Source organism: Schistocerca serialis, chromosome 3 (genome assembly GCF_023864345.2).
Source record: "Schistocerca serialis cubense isolate TAMUIC-IGC-003099 chromosome 3, iqSchSeri2.2, whole genome shotgun sequence".
NCBI classification, from domain to species: Eukaryota; Metazoa; Arthropoda; class Insecta; order Orthoptera; family Acrididae; genus Schistocerca; species Schistocerca serialis.
In genome coordinates, this window is record NC_064640.1 from 464,754,528 (window position 1) to 464,770,161 (window position 15,634).

Genomic DNA, 15,634 nt, shown 5'->3' on the forward strand with positions numbered 1-15,634 from the left:
AATTGGTTAACGTCTCAGATTACAGGATTTTTTGTATTCATTTTATGAGTCAAACCCACGGAAAAAGAGCTTTGCCTACACGACCCATCTATAATAAAAATATAGAAACAAAGGAAATTGTATGTTTCCCTGAAGTGTTAGCTTTTTTTAGTAACGGCATCTTACAGTATCCGTATATTTTACACGGCCCAGTCAAATTACTGTAACCACCTCTCAAAAGCGCAGATGTGCAGGAAGAGTGTCAGTCACGTTCTGGAAGATACCGGCAGGGATGTGGAGCCTAATCCACACCAGTGTCGTGTCCAGCAGCGCTAGGTATCCACGGCGCGAACAGCCTGATCCAGGTGGTCCTACAGATTGTCGACTGGGTTTAAAACCGGGGGGTTTGGTCGCCGGGAGATCCTTGTGCTCTTCGAACCACGCACACACTCTGCGAGCTGTGTGACACGCTGCATTGTACTGCTGAGACATGCCATTGTGCCAAGGAAAATAAACTGCATGTAGGGGTTGACATGGTCCCCAATGATAGATGCGTACTTGTGTCGACCCATTGCGCCTTCCAGAATGACGAGATCACCCAGGGAACGCCACAAAAACATTCCCCAGGTTACGCTCCCTCCTGGTTGCAGAGTGTTTGCTTTCAGATGTTTCACGCCGTGCGTGCCAATGGCCATCTGTCCTATGGACCTACGTCTCGCGACCCGCTGGTCGCGATGCTGATTGGCTGACAGTTAAATTCATGACGTCATATACAGTAGCGAATCAGAAGCATAGGTGACATCTGAGCGAATGCAACATCTTTCTACACACATTCTCGTATTCACAGTTGATGAGCGAATATCCTTACACCTTGTGAGAGTGAGTTATTTCGTTGGAATGGCTGGTACTGTTGCTTGTTATGTATGTGATAGAGAATATTCAGCAAGGAAGCATTTGAATGTTCATTTGAGAAATGTGCATAAAATTCAGCCAGGTGAAGAAGGTACGATAAAGTGCTCAAAAAGTGACTGTAGCTTTAAATGCAATTTCTTGGCTAAGTTGCGCCTACATGTGGAGCAGGAGCACATGGTTGAGATGGTAAAAGAAATTAGTGAATTTCAAACGAAGGACGGTAAGTAAAGTGTACACTGCCTACTTAAATTAATATCGCCCATTATTATTACATACTTGCCTGACCCGTGGCCATTAGATCTTGTTTTTGTTGGTCAATAGAACATGTGCTTATTTGAAAGCGTGAAAAGACGCATTTCACATTAACTGTAAACTTACTGTCTGCTACATTAAGTATAAGTTAAATTGTTGCAAATTTAAATGATTAAAATCACACCAGTAACTCGTGAGGGTATCTTAACAGTGCACGTTTTTTTTTTTACTCCTGCTGTGTACTTTGCACTTATTGAATCTGAATGCAATTGTCTTTCATTGATGCTTTTGTTTTAGTCTTTATGAAGTGGAAGTCTGAGGAGGAGAGAAAAACAAAAAGTAGTTTTGTCTCTAGTTATGGCACTAAGCGTTTAAAGGATGGCACTGCAAAAACCACCTTTGTATGCCTTAGAAGTGGCACATTTTCTTCGAAGTCAGGTGGCAAAAGGTTGTGTAAGTCCCAGGGCACTTGCAAGATGGGAAACCATTGCGTTGCTGCCATAGAGCTTCACGAAGAAGAAAGTGGAATCTGTAGTGTCATTTACTACAGAACACATTTCGGCCACGACCAGAACATTGCTTTTCTGCATCTCAGTGGTTCTGATAGAGAAGCCATCGCTGGTGAGTATTACCTTGATTGTAGAATTTTGCTGGCCTTTCAGTGATCACCAAGTAAATATGGTGTGAAAGTTTCAGAATCCATTGTCAGGCTTGCTGTTAGTTATATGTAGTTGACTTTTATTATTTTTGCAGTGAAGGAGCATTGTTTTTTTTTCTGCTGCGAAATTAATATTGTTATGGATATGTGATCTGGAGTAAAAGGTGTGAATATATCGATTGGCAGTTCATATGAATACAATTTGTGATGTTAGCTTGAAAGCAGTTGTAAAAGACCAGATGTGATCCATATTGACCACAATATTGGTGACTGTAATGCCATGTACTTAGGTGTGTGTGAGAGCAGGTGTAATGCATTACAGTAATACAAGTGTGGAAATAAGTTCTGAAATACTTGTGTTGCCCTGTGTTATTGCTTGCATCATAGTAGTCTATTTAAGAATAGATCATTAATGTATCTAATAGACTAAAGGCAGTACATTTATTGTTTCTTGTCCAGCATGTTAAACATGGTGGATCAGGGCATTTGCAACTACAATAATGGATTTGAGACTAGACAAAAACACCAGTTACAATTCTGACATGTACTTGTAGACCTCGTAACCATTTGGAAATAGCCTTGGTAGCTGAAACTGGGAAATATCACATTGCAACAGGTGCTTTAATCAGGCCTGTTTATTCTCCCATCCCCAGTGTTTTAATAGCATCTTCAGTACTGTTGGAAGGGTACACTGAATATACTGTTAAGCCATTTATTAAACTATCTAGTTTATAAGTACTTAGCAACTGTTATATTGCATGAATTTATTTTATTCGGGGTGGTTAACTACAGTGTCCTTTCTGAATAGTGTTTTCATGTACATACTCAGAATTGGCCTCTTTGTAGTTGGAGTAAATTTAAAATGTTGCAGGCAAAATTGCTGAGGGGGTCACTTTCCAGAGAATTCTGGATGATGTGCGGGACTCAGTTCATTCCAGCGGAGTGGAGAGGCTGCATCTCCTGACTCGACATGACCTTCATAACATTAAGAGAGACTTCGCCATTGGTGATGATCAACAGCATAACATTGATGAAGTCAGTGTTGGTATGTGGTTGGAGAAAATGAAAGACTGTGTTCTCCTCTATAAGAAAGAAGGCGAGGCCAGGGAAGATTTTGATAGGACTGACTCGGTGATAGTGTTAATGACTGACTACCAGAAGCAGTTATTACAGAGATTTGGACAAAATATTGTATGTGTAGACTCCACACATTGTACAAATGTTTACAAACTGTTGGTGACCACATTGTTAGTGGTAGACGATTTTGGTTCAGGTATGCCTGTAGCATTCTGTGTTTCAAATCGGGAGACTACTTCCATAATGACTCATTTCTTTAGTGCTGTGAAAGAGAGAGCTGGCATCATAAAAACGTCTGTATTCATGTCCGACGACACTAATTCTTTCCGTAGTGCATGGTCACGAGTCATGGGACCTGCAGAAAATAATCTACTGGGTGCTTGGCACATAGACCGCAGCTGGCGGAATAATTTGAAGAAAGTACATGGCAATGAAGAAAAGAAAGCACTTGTGTACAAAGCTCTTCGTACATTGCTTGAAGAAGCGGACATAGACAATTTTAATAAGCTGCTGGAATCGTTCGTCGGGCAGCTTCAAGCAGATGAAGGTACAAGAGACTTTGGTGTATATTTCTCGTCAAATTACTTATTCCGGCCTCAGCAGTGGGCATACTGTCACCGTCGCAATCTGGGTATAAATACAAATATGTACCTTGAAGCAATGCATAGAGTTTTAAAATATTGTTATTTAGAGGGAAAAACAAACAATAGACTTGACAGACTACTTGTTGTGTTGATGAAATTGGTGCGTGACAAACTGTGTGCTTGAATGGTTAAATTGTATAAGGGTGGCCATTCATATAGAATAAATCTTATTGAGGCTCGTCATAAAGCTTCATGTAGTATTAAGGAGAATGACATTACAGTCAATACTGATGGTACAAAGTTTCATGTGAAATCCCAAACACATTGTGGTGTAACACATACTGTGATTTTAAATAACATTGAATGTAAATTGGAGTGCAAGTTGAAGTGCTCCAAATGTAATATATGTTTACATACTTTCAGTTGTTCTTGTGCGGACAGTTTAATTCATTTGAACATATGCAAGCACATTCATGCAGTGTCAATGACGTATGCATTACATTCAAGTGCCACATTTACACCAAGTGAAGCAACGGTGACAGAAGAGGCTTCTGCCATTTTGTGTTCACTGCAAACAAATACTGATGATCACGAGAACACATCTCTGGCCCAAGAACTAGTGTCCACATATCAAATTTTGATTAACCGTGTCGGTTCAGGTAAAGTGTCCACAGAAATCCTGAAGTCACTACAGAAGGATGCAGCTCATTCGCTGTCACTTTTTCAATCAGACTGCAGGGAAGCTTCACGACCCCCCAGCAATGAGAAGGTAAAAGTGCAACGAAGACATGGTAAATGTAACAAACAGCCAAAGGGCAGTTTGAAGAAACCAACTCTTGCTGAAAAAGAAAATATTGTTTCAGCACTGAGGCAGCCTGAAAGTGAAATATTAAATGTTCACGTAGATTCTGACCATAATTACTGTCGGTACTAAGTTTTAGATGTGTATGTGTTTCTGTACATTCCATGGTTTGTAGGCCTACTGGGGAAACTCGCCATGTAAAACAAAGAGTAACGCATTGTGCTTGGTACCCCTGTTGGTGATGTGGAAACCCAAGTGATATTAATAAAGAAAATAAAAACGTTTGCAGTGTTCTTTTTCAATTGATACCTTTATCCTTTTATTTGCACGTGCAATTAAAACATTTATTTGAAATACTACTTGATTACATTAAAATGAATTGCTGTGTAACTAGAGTAGAAAATTGACGTCTGCAGAGCTTGTGTGGCATGAATTTGAAGCCCCTTATCACATGATGTACTGAAGTCTGTTGTAACAATACATTGCATAAAAATTAAAAAGATATTTTTCACTTCTGAATCACATTTCAATTTGGTTCATTATGAAGAGTTCAACAGAATAAAATTCAGTGCACTTAAGCTAAGTATCTGATGCTCCCTTATATTTATTTAAAGGCTCTGAATGTAGCAACTTCCTGAAAATTTTTGTCTGTGCATTCCTACAGTAATTGACCAAGGAAATTGGTGGTAAATAATTTCAGTGTTCAGTCTGAGGAAACAAGGTGCAATTACTGAGCAGGGTGGTGCGGTTAGTATGATTTACAGAATACTGAGAATTGTAAAGACAAGTGGGACACTATTTTCTTTACTACAATTAATCATTTCCTTTTCAGTATCATTCCAAGCTGCTTTAGAATTATTTTTAGAGTTTGTAGTCTCATGTGCTTTACATGTAGCAATTATATTTTTAGATTTATATACCTTTGTCTTCAGTACCTTTTGAGATTCATCTTTCAGAATAGGAGTTTTTATGTAGATTGATAAGGTGCAATGCTTGGTTGGCAGAATTTACCAACCAGTAGATAGCAAAGAGGAAAACTTTAAACTATTTTGGTGTCATTCGCCCAATTTTTATTGGTACAGAAGATGCTGTAACTGATTCTTTCTAGTCAGTACAGCAGTTGTTATAAGTTGGCCTTTAAGAGACTTTACATTAATGTAGAGAAAAATTTCATCATTACTGCATGAAGGTAATCCTATTTTCATGGATATTAATTGTGCGCTTTCTTTCACTGAATATTCTTTACAAGTTGTCAGTGGCTTTCTTTTTAATAGACAATAAATGTGTCTGAGCTGCAGTAACTGTACTTACAGTAAAGATGTTTCACCTGTTTTTTGTTCACACTTCACTGATGAGAACATCTCATTCCTGTTATTGCAGTTTTAGAACATTTTTCAGAGTGAAAGTGGAATTTGCTATGCTGGTCACTTTCTTCCTTTTTTTAGCTACACATATTTCTCAACATATGTTTGAAATGTAAGAATTTTACTTCAAAATGGACACTACGTTGCTAGGATATTGAGAGCAATAGAAGTAATAATTGATTCTGAGACACCAGAGATTGTGTGAAAGTGGACTGGAAGAAAATGTAATCTAGATGTACAACGTTCTTCTATTTGTAAGGTATGTGACCATTCAGACTTTCCATGGAAATGCTTTAATTGCTAAAAACTTTATGGGTTTTGAGTCATCAGATAATTGTGGCAAATTTACATTAAAGACAAATTATGAAAGCTAATACATAATAATTATGAGGCAAAAGTAAGATCAGGAATAAAAATACATGCTGGGTACAAGTACCTACAACACGCTTAGGCAGGTTCATATGAGTTAGCAATACAAGAAAAACACACCGTCTCGTACGCAATTGCCGGTAGACAACATTTGGAACAGAAGGTATTATCTGGGAGCTTCATGTCAGACTGAAGACAGCAGACTTGAGGATTGTATTGTTTTTAACTTGCACCAGATGGCATTGATGTCAAAGATTGAGACAAACCAAGACATAGCTTTTATAATACACAAAACAATGTAAATATTCCAGCCACATTTTTGGATACAAGAGACTTGCAATGTTTCAGTGGACAGGGACATAAGGGAGGCAGAGTTGCTACAGAAAGGTAAAGGATACCACTTTGTGGACAGACAGTAACATACAGAAATTGTCTTGAAGCAGTGGCTATACAGAGAAAGGAAGAAGAGCTTAATACTAGGGCGGTACTGATCTCCAAGTTGTCAGGTAAGACATTTTCTCAAGTAACTGCATGTACTACTAGAAAAGGATACCAGAGAATTCCCTTAAATAATAGTAGTAGGTGATAGTATAAAAACAGTGGAAGACAGTTCTCATTCAAGAGACTTATATGATCTAATCAGCCCAAATAGTCAAAGTTCTGCACATGTTCAAAATTGAAACCGTCTGCTAATAATCTATCCAAGTTATTATTTTCCTTCCTGGTGAAATTCATGTACTTAGTCTTTGTTTCATTTACAGAAAGGCCTCTAGGTCCTGTCGCTTCTTTCATCTCACATATTGTCCTCTCTAGTGATACCTTTCTTCTACTAATAATTCTTAGATCATTGGCATAATCACATATCTGAGTCGACTTTGTGCCTATGTAACCAGATATCTGAAGCTTCCGCGTGGCTGCTTCAAGTCAGATTGAAAAGCATTGTAGAGAGTGCGTCCCCTTGTCTGAAACCTTTACTAATGCTAAACCAATTGGTCAGTTCTCCATCCACTCGCACTGCAGCCTTGGAACCAGCCAATATTGCTTGAATGAATGAGACATACTTCGATGGTATACCAAGTAGCAGCAAATCATTTAACATTTGTGCTCCATTTAGGTTATCAAAGGCCTGCTTGAAGTCTACACAGAGGTTATGAAGCTCAATGTTATACTCATACGTATTTACCTAAACACAAATATCTGGTCTGTTGTTGATCTATTAGCCTGAAATCTGTACTGATACTCCCCCAAAATATCTTTTGAATATGGTACTAACCTGTTGTAGATAATACTAGAGAAGATCTGATAGGTTACATTCAGCAAGGTAATTCCACGGTAATTTGAACAGCAGGTCTTGTCTCCCTTCTTATGTATTGGTTGGATTACACCTAAGGTCCATTCTTCGGGCATTCTTTTCTGATTCCATTTCAACTTAATAAGTTTGTGGATTCGCTTATGAAGACCAGTTCCCCCGTTTTTAACAGTTCTGCAATTATTTCATTGGTTCCTGGTGCTTTATAATTTTTTAAACAATGCACTACCTTCCGTACTTCCTCTAATGTTGGTTCCTCTATTTCTGGATCTACGGTATAATAGAGTGGCTGCCCATTCCTGGTAGGATTGACCTCCAAAATTCCCTTTTATTATTCTCTCCATCTATCCAAAACATCTTGTTTATCTGTCAGCTAATTTCCCTCTTTGTCCTTACAAGCTGTTATTTTTGGTCTATGTTCTCGAGTTCCTTTTTTGTAGTATTTTATGCTTTCATTCCCTTTGTACTGCTCTTCCATCTCTTCTCTCTTCATGGCTTCCCTTTTTCTCCTCCTGCATACCCTTGCTGCCTCTATTCTCTTTTCATTATATAATGCCTGATTTGATCTAGTATTCTGCTGAAAGCATTTCAGCCTTACTTCCTTTTTCTGTTCCACTGCCTGTCTACTGACATTGTTTGTTGTGGAAGCTATGGTTCGCATAGTTAAAAATGGACTGTTGGTTAAAAAGTGGTTCATTAAAACGAGAAAAGTCTACAGATGAAGAGGAAGATAATGCATCTGATGTTCAAGCAAGTAATTGAGTGACTCGAACCGAAGTTGTCAGTGTCCATTGAACCTAAATTGTCGGCGTCCCTTGAACCTAACCCTACCAAGATCAGTGTTAAGCTTACTGGAAAAATTACAAAATATAACTCTGATTACTGAAAAATCGGTTTTACTTTCACTTGACCTCAGCCTAAACCTCAATGTGTAATTTGCTATGAAAGCCTTTCGAATGAATGTATGAAACCAGCAAATCTCTGGTGCCATCTTGAAACAAAGCATGCAGAGTACAAAAGTAAGTCATTAGATTTTTTCAAAAATAAATTAAGAGAGTTGAAAATATCTCGTAAAACAATTACCAAACACTGTGGTGCAAATATAAATGAAAATGCAACCCTTGTGCCTTATGAGGTGGCTCAGCTTGTTGCTAAATGTGGGAAAAACCACACAATTGCTGAGGAACTTATACTGCCATCAGCAATAATACTTTGCAAGAGAATGTTAGGTGATGCAGCTGCTAAGATAACAGGAACTGTCCCACTCTCAAACAATACTGTTCAAAGACAAATTACTGATATGGCAGTTAACGTGGAAGAAACATTGCTGGCTAGACTTTGTATGAGTGACATGTATGCTCTACATTTGTATGAAAGCACAGACATATTAAAAAAAAACATAATGTTGGTTTTCGCATGATTCTTATGGGAGGGCCAAGTTTTTGAAGATTTTCTTTTTTCATGCGAACTACTGCATACAACAGCAGGCAATATTTTTACTTCATTAAATAATTATCTCAATGAACATGATGACACCTGGAAAAAATGTGTAGGCTTGCCGACGGATGGGGCAAAGTCAATGGCTGGCAAAAAAACAGGACTTCTAGCTCATATCAAAGCAGTAGCCCCCGACGTGAAATGGACTTACTGTTGTATCCATCGTGAAGGCTTAGTAGCCAAAAGATTGTCTGAACCTTTGCAAAAGATACTTAACGAAGTAGTTCAAATCATCAACTACATTAAAACTCGACATCTGCAATCCAAGGAAAAATGTAGACATGTTCAAAGTTGAGGATAAGATTAGTGCTATGGTCAAAAAGCATCAGATCTGGACATCAAGGATAGAAAACGAGTCACTAACTAACTTTTCTACTTTAAAACAATTCTTGGAGTCATCAGAGGAGAGTTTGCCTGACCAGATCAAGATCAATGTAGCCGAGCATCTACGCAGCCTAGCCACCATTTTTAGAGAGTATTTCCCTGAACCTGACCCTGACGACAGAGGGATTCAAAATCCCTTCAGCTGTGAAGAAATAGACAAAATCCAAGGCCTCACTGAAGAAGAGCAAGATCAACTTGTGGATCTGTCAAGCTGTGGTATGATGATAAACATTTTCATTGGTGATAAAATTACAGACTTCTGGGCAACAGCACGCAAGGACTACAAGAAACTTGGAGATAAGGCAATGAAAAAGATCCTTCCATTTGCAACCACATATTGGTGTGAGCAAGCATTTTCTTCCATGTGGTTCATGAAAAACAAAATATAGGAATCGGCTCGACGTGCGGTCAGATTTCAGAGTGAAAGTTTCAAGTTTGGAACCTAATATTTCAGAAATAATGGACTCAGAGGTCAGATTGAACTCACCTCATTAAGAACTGAAAATTAAAACTAATTGTATACTGATGGAGTACTCTGTTGTAACTGTATTTTTTCAAATAAATAATACCTTGTATGAAATTAATGTTTTCTTATTTTTCACACATGTCTACTCAATGCAATCTCAAGTGTAGTACACTTGAAAGACCAATACACTCAGTTTAAATATTTTCCTGTCATTTTCAGTTCATACTCAATTTTTTTAAGGACTTTGTTATGCTAAACACCCAGATTTGAAGGCAAAGATTTTGAGCAATAATCAAAAATTTAACAATAACGATGATGGCTAAATTGAAAAAGTTTTAAGCTCAATATTTTTTCAATAATGAATATGTCAATGTTTTTTCTAAGTACCAAAAATAGAAAACTTATAAAAAGACTCTTAATTTGGCTTTCTAGGTACTTGATACTGTGATATCACAAGGTACCAATCATGTTCGATGAGGGGGTCCCTGAGAAAATTTTGTTGGGAAGCCCTGCTCTACACAATCAAAAGCTCTGCTCAGGTCACAAAACATAGCCGGAGCATAGTCCCAAGCCTCGAACACAACTAGGACAAATTTTACTTGTGAATTCATTGAGTCAGTTGTACATTTACCTTCCCTGAACCCAAACTGTTTATCATTGATTTGTCCAAATAAACACTAACTTTTTTATACATTATTGTTTAAAAATTTTAGAAAAAAAGGAGTTATGGATATGAGCCTATAGCTAGTGGGACAGTTATTTTCAACTTTTTTATATACGGGCACAACTCTAGAAATTTTTAGTTTCTCATTGAACTTATTTTCATCTAGAGATTTATTTACACAATAAGTTAAAGGATAAATTACACAGTCAATAGCATCTTTAAACAAATTACATGACAAATCATAGTAATCAACACTAGCTGAAGGTTTGAAAGTTTTACATATTTTCAGGATCGTACTTGGACACACTCCTGTGAAAGTGCTTTGGAAGGGCTTTTCAAAGCAGTTGTCGCTGATACTAACTGCACTTTCTGGAGGTCGTTTATTAACTACTAATTTCTTCAAGAAAACTAGCGTTCTATGGGTTGGAGCTTGGAATGTCAAATTGGCAGGTAGGTTAGAAAATTTAAAAAGGGAAATGGTCAGGTTAAAGCTAGATATAGTGGAATTAGTGAGGTTCCGTAGCAGCGGGAACAAGACTTCTGGTCAGGTGAACACAGCATTATAAATAGAAAATCAAGCAGGGGTAATGCAGGAGTAGGTTTAATAATGAATAAAAAACAGGAGCACGGATAAGCTACTACGAATAGCATAGTGAACGCATTATTGTAGCAAAGGTAGACATGAAGCCCAGGCCTACCACAGTATTACAAGTTTATATGCCAACTAGCTCCACAGATGATGAAGATATTGAAGAAATGTATGTTGTTAAAAAAATTATTCACATAGTGAAGGGAGCTGAAAATTTTATAGTCATGGGGGACTGGAATTTGATAGTAGGAAAATAAAGAGAAAGAAAAGTAGTAGGTAAATATGGAATGGGGGTAAGGAATGACAGAGGAAGCTGCCCGGTAGAATTATGCATGGAGCATAGCTTAATCATAGCTAACAATTGGTTTAAGAATCATGAAAGAAGGTTGTATATGTGAAAGAGGCGTCAAGACACTGGAAGATTTCAGATATGTTATACAGTGGTAAGACAGAGATTTAGGAATCAGGTTTTACATTGTAAGACATTTACAGGGACAAATGTGGACTCTGACCACAACTTCTTGGTCATGAACTGTAGATTAAAACTGAAGAAACTGCAAAAAGATGGGAATTTAAGGAGGTGGGACCTGGATAAACTGAAACAACGTGAGATTGTAGAGAGTTTCCGAGAAAGCATTAGGGAACAATTGACAAGAATGGGTGAAAGAAATATGGTAGAAGAAGAATGGGTGGGTTTGAGAGACGAAATAGTGAAGGCAGCAGAGGATCAAGTAGGTAAAAAAACAAGGGCTAGTAGAAATCCTTGGGTAACAGAAAAGGTACTGAATTTAATTGATGAAAGGAGAAAATATAAAAATGCGGTAAATGAAGCAGGAATACAAACGTCTCAAAAATGAGATTGACAGGAAGTGTAAAATGGCTACGCATAGATGGCTAGAGGACAAATATAAGGATGTAGAGGCTTATATCACCAGGGATAAGACAGATACTGCCTACAGGAAAATTAGAGAGACCTTTGGATAAAAGAGAACGACCTGTATGATTATCAAGTGCTCAGATAGAAAACCAGAGCTAAGCAAAGAAGGGAAAGCAGAAAGGTGGAAGGGGCATATAGAGGCTCTATACTAGGGTGATGTACTTGTGGGCAATATTATGGAAATGGAAGAGGATATAGATGAAAATGAAAGGGAGATATGATACTGCGTGAAGAATTTGACACAGCAGTGAAAGGCCCCAGAAGTAGACAACATTCCATTAGGACTACTGGTAGCCTAGGAAGAGCCAGCCAGGACAAAACTCTACCATCTGGTGAGCAAGATGTATGAGACAGACGAAATACCCTCAGATTTCAGGAAGAATATAGTAATTCCAATCCCAAAGAAAGCAGGTGTTGACACGTGTGACAATTACTGAACTAACAGTTTAATAAGTCATGGCTGTAAAATACTCACACGAAATATTTACAGATGAATGGAAAAACTGGAAGAACCCAACCTTGGGGGAGATCAGTTTGGATTCCGTAGAAATGAAGGAACACATGAGGCAATACTGAGCCTACGACTTATCTTAGAAGTTAGTTCTATCATTGGTAGAGAAAGCATTTGACAATGTTGACTGGAATACTCTCTTTCAAATTCTGAAGGTGGCAGGGGTAAAATACAGGGAGCAAAAGGCTATTTACAATTTGTACAGAAACCAGATGGTAGTTATAAGAGTCGAGGGACATGAAAGGGAAGCAGTGGTTGGGAATGGAGTGAGACAGGGTTGTAGCCTCTCCCCAATATTACTAAATCTGTATATTGAGCAAGCAGTAAAGGAAACAAAAGGAAAATTCGGAGTAGGTATTAAAATCAATGGAGAAGAAATAAAAACTTTGACATGTGCCGATGACATTATAATTCTATCAGAGACAGCAAAGGACTTGGAAGAGCAGTTGAACGGAATGGACAGTGTCTTGAAAGGAGGATATAAGATGAACATCAACATAAGCAAAATGAGGATCATGGAATGTAGTCGAATTAAGTTGGGTGATGCTGAGGGAATTAGATTAGGAAATGAGACACTTAAAGTTGTAAAGGAGTTTTGCTATTTGGGGAGCAAAATAACTGATGATAGTCGAAGTAGAGAGGATATAAAATGTAGACTGACAATGGCAAGGAAATCGTTTCTAAAGAAGAAGAGGAATTTGTTAACATCAAGTATAGAGTTAAGTGTCAGGAAGTCTTTCCTGAAAGTATTTGTATGGAGTGCAGTCATGTATGGATGTGAAACATGGACGATAAATAGTTTAGACAAGATGAGAATACAAAGTTTCAAAAAGTGGTGCTACAGACGAATGCTGAAGATCAGTTGCATAGATCATGTAACTAATCAGGAGGTACTGAATAGAATTGGGGGAAAGAGGAATTTGTGGCACTACTTGACTGGAAGAATGGATTGGTTTGTAGAACATGTTCTGAGGCATCAAGGGATCACCAATTTCGTGTTGGAGGACAGCGTGGAGGGTAAAAATCATAGAGAGAGACCAAGGCATGAATACACTGAGCAGATTCAGAAGGATGTAGGTTGCTGTAGTTACTTGGAGATGAAGAAGTTTGCACAGGATAGAGTATCAGGAAGAGCTGCATCAAACCAGTCTCTGGACTGAAGACCACAACAACAATTTCTTCAATGGATTGGATACAAAATTTCTTACATTTGTCTGGGGTTATGGCAATATCATCTTTTTGGTTAGGGTAGACAATAGAGTTAATTTCATTTCCGACTTCTTTGCATTTTTTTCTGTTTTTATTTTATTTATTTATTTATTTTTTTACTTTTCAATATTTAGTATATCATATAGTTTCTTTGCTTCATTGATCGCCTGCTTATACTTACACTTAGCTCTACCATACAATTCTTTATACACTTCTGATTTACCAGTTTAGTACAGTCCAGAATATAGCATAACAGTAACATGGTTATAGAAAATCCATGGATAAACATTGAGAAACTTTCTATTCATCTCTAAGCTATTGCAAAAATATTGCATGCTGTAAGAAAAACAAAAATATAATGAGAAAGAAATGGATCACACCAGTCATTCCATGGGGAGGAGGGGACCTGAAACATCCATTGAGAGGCACAAAAAATATTAAAAATCAAACCAGTAATGAAGACTGCACGAACAGAGAGAGAGAGAGAGAGAGAGAGAGAGAGAGAGAGAGAGAGAGATTACCACTAAAAGAAATAAAGACAATGTTCTTCAAGAAATCAATTACCCACTTAATATGGCAAAGACTGTCTTGGCTTTGATTAGCACAGACAGAAAAGAAATACGTGCCAACAATAATGAAAACATAATACCTAAAAAAAAAAAGAAGGAAATGAATTTTTGGACCCACATTTCATCGATTCCATTTTCTATGAACACAATTGTAACTGTGGTAGACAATCTCATATGACAAAATCCCACAAAACAAAAAGAATAATATATTTCTTTCAGCATTGTAAATGTAACAGAGTGTTTATTTCTGTTTCTCACAAGTGATCTGTAAATATAAAAAATAATCTGCAAAATGAAAATAAAGAAAAAAATGCTATAGGGCCAGATGGCATATGTACAAGAGCAGTTAATTATTGTTCAGAGTTTCCAGTGGAGCCACTGACGTTTCTCATAAACAAGTGTAGGGAAGAATCCCAGAGCCTCAAAGCCAACACAGTATTGGGTCAACTGCTTTTCATTCTCTATATAAACGATATGAGTACACTAAAGGGTCCAAATGTCATTATATATGCTGATGACATGGGTCAATGGAGGTGGCCAGTCCCACCCGTCAGCTTTGGCCCATGATGTAAAGGTGTTGTGGTGTGTGATGTATTATGGTGCAGAGTTTAGTTTATGAGGGTGTTTTGTTTGTAGATGCTGTCTTGTTACGGTTGGTGGTGTGTGTATGGTCCGCATGTCATGTGGTGTACACTGGGTTCATTTGGGACTCGGTGCTAGAAGTGTGCTTTTATCAGTCGTGACTTCTATAGAAGAACGAAAATTGATTTCAGTGAGTTAAGAATTATGTTTCTGTTGTGTTTATGATTATTTGTGGCTTCTATTGTTAGGTATGGATATGACTTCTAGGTTTAATAGTGTGCGTCTGCGGCCTAAAATGGGGGACGACATATTGTCCTTTATTAAGATTCTGCAACTTTTTGGGCTTGTGGTGGAGGTAGTGAAATGTGGCGTATGCGAGCTGAATATGTGATTATCCAGAGTTCTGGCTTCTCGGACCAGGGACTGTTGGTGGGTTTTTGTTTTTGGGGGGAGGGTGAAGGTTGGGTGAGGGGCGTTGGTAGGTTGGGAGTTGATTTTGCTTGTGGCTGTGGTTTTGTGTGTGTGTGTGTGTGTGTGTGTGTGTGTGTGTGTGTGTGTGTGTGTGTGAGAGAGAGAGAGAGAGAGAGAGAGAGAGAGACAGACAGAGATTGGGGTGGCTGACCTAGTGTGTAGTGCCGGAACTTTTTTGGGGTAAATAGTCATTGTTTTGGGTCTATTGTTCACGTGTTATGATGTTTGGTGGAGTTTTTATATGTTCTTTGGTTGGTGTTATTTACTGCATGTGTTGGTAGTTGATGTTTTGGTATTGGCACTTGTGGTTGATTTATGTATCTTAGGGGAAGAACTCAATTCCAATTTTTTTGGTATCGTCAGTTGTATTTGAGCCATATAGGTCATGGTAAGTGTCTGATTCCAATTTGTCATCGTAGCTATGTGGGTTTTGGTATCGTGAGCTGCAG

At 37.9% G+C, this 15,634-nt stretch overlaps 1 protein-coding gene across 1 annotated transcript in view; it reads left to right on the forward strand.

Annotated features, from left to right (window-relative positions):
- Positions 1-1,559: 1,559 nt before the first annotated feature.
- Positions 1,560-15,634, forward strand: part of LOC126470929 (uncharacterized) — an 82,786-nt gene continuing 68,711 nt past the window's right edge. The window contains exons 1-3 of the mRNA XM_050098956.1: positions 1,560-1,764; positions 2,673-3,425; positions 4,122-4,363. Coding sequence (XP_049954913.1) covers positions 1,620-1,764; positions 2,673-3,425; positions 4,122-4,363 — 1,140 coding nt within the window. The 5' untranslated portion in view covers positions 1,560-1,619. The remainder of the gene's footprint in view (positions 1,765-2,672; positions 3,426-4,121; positions 4,364-15,634) is intronic.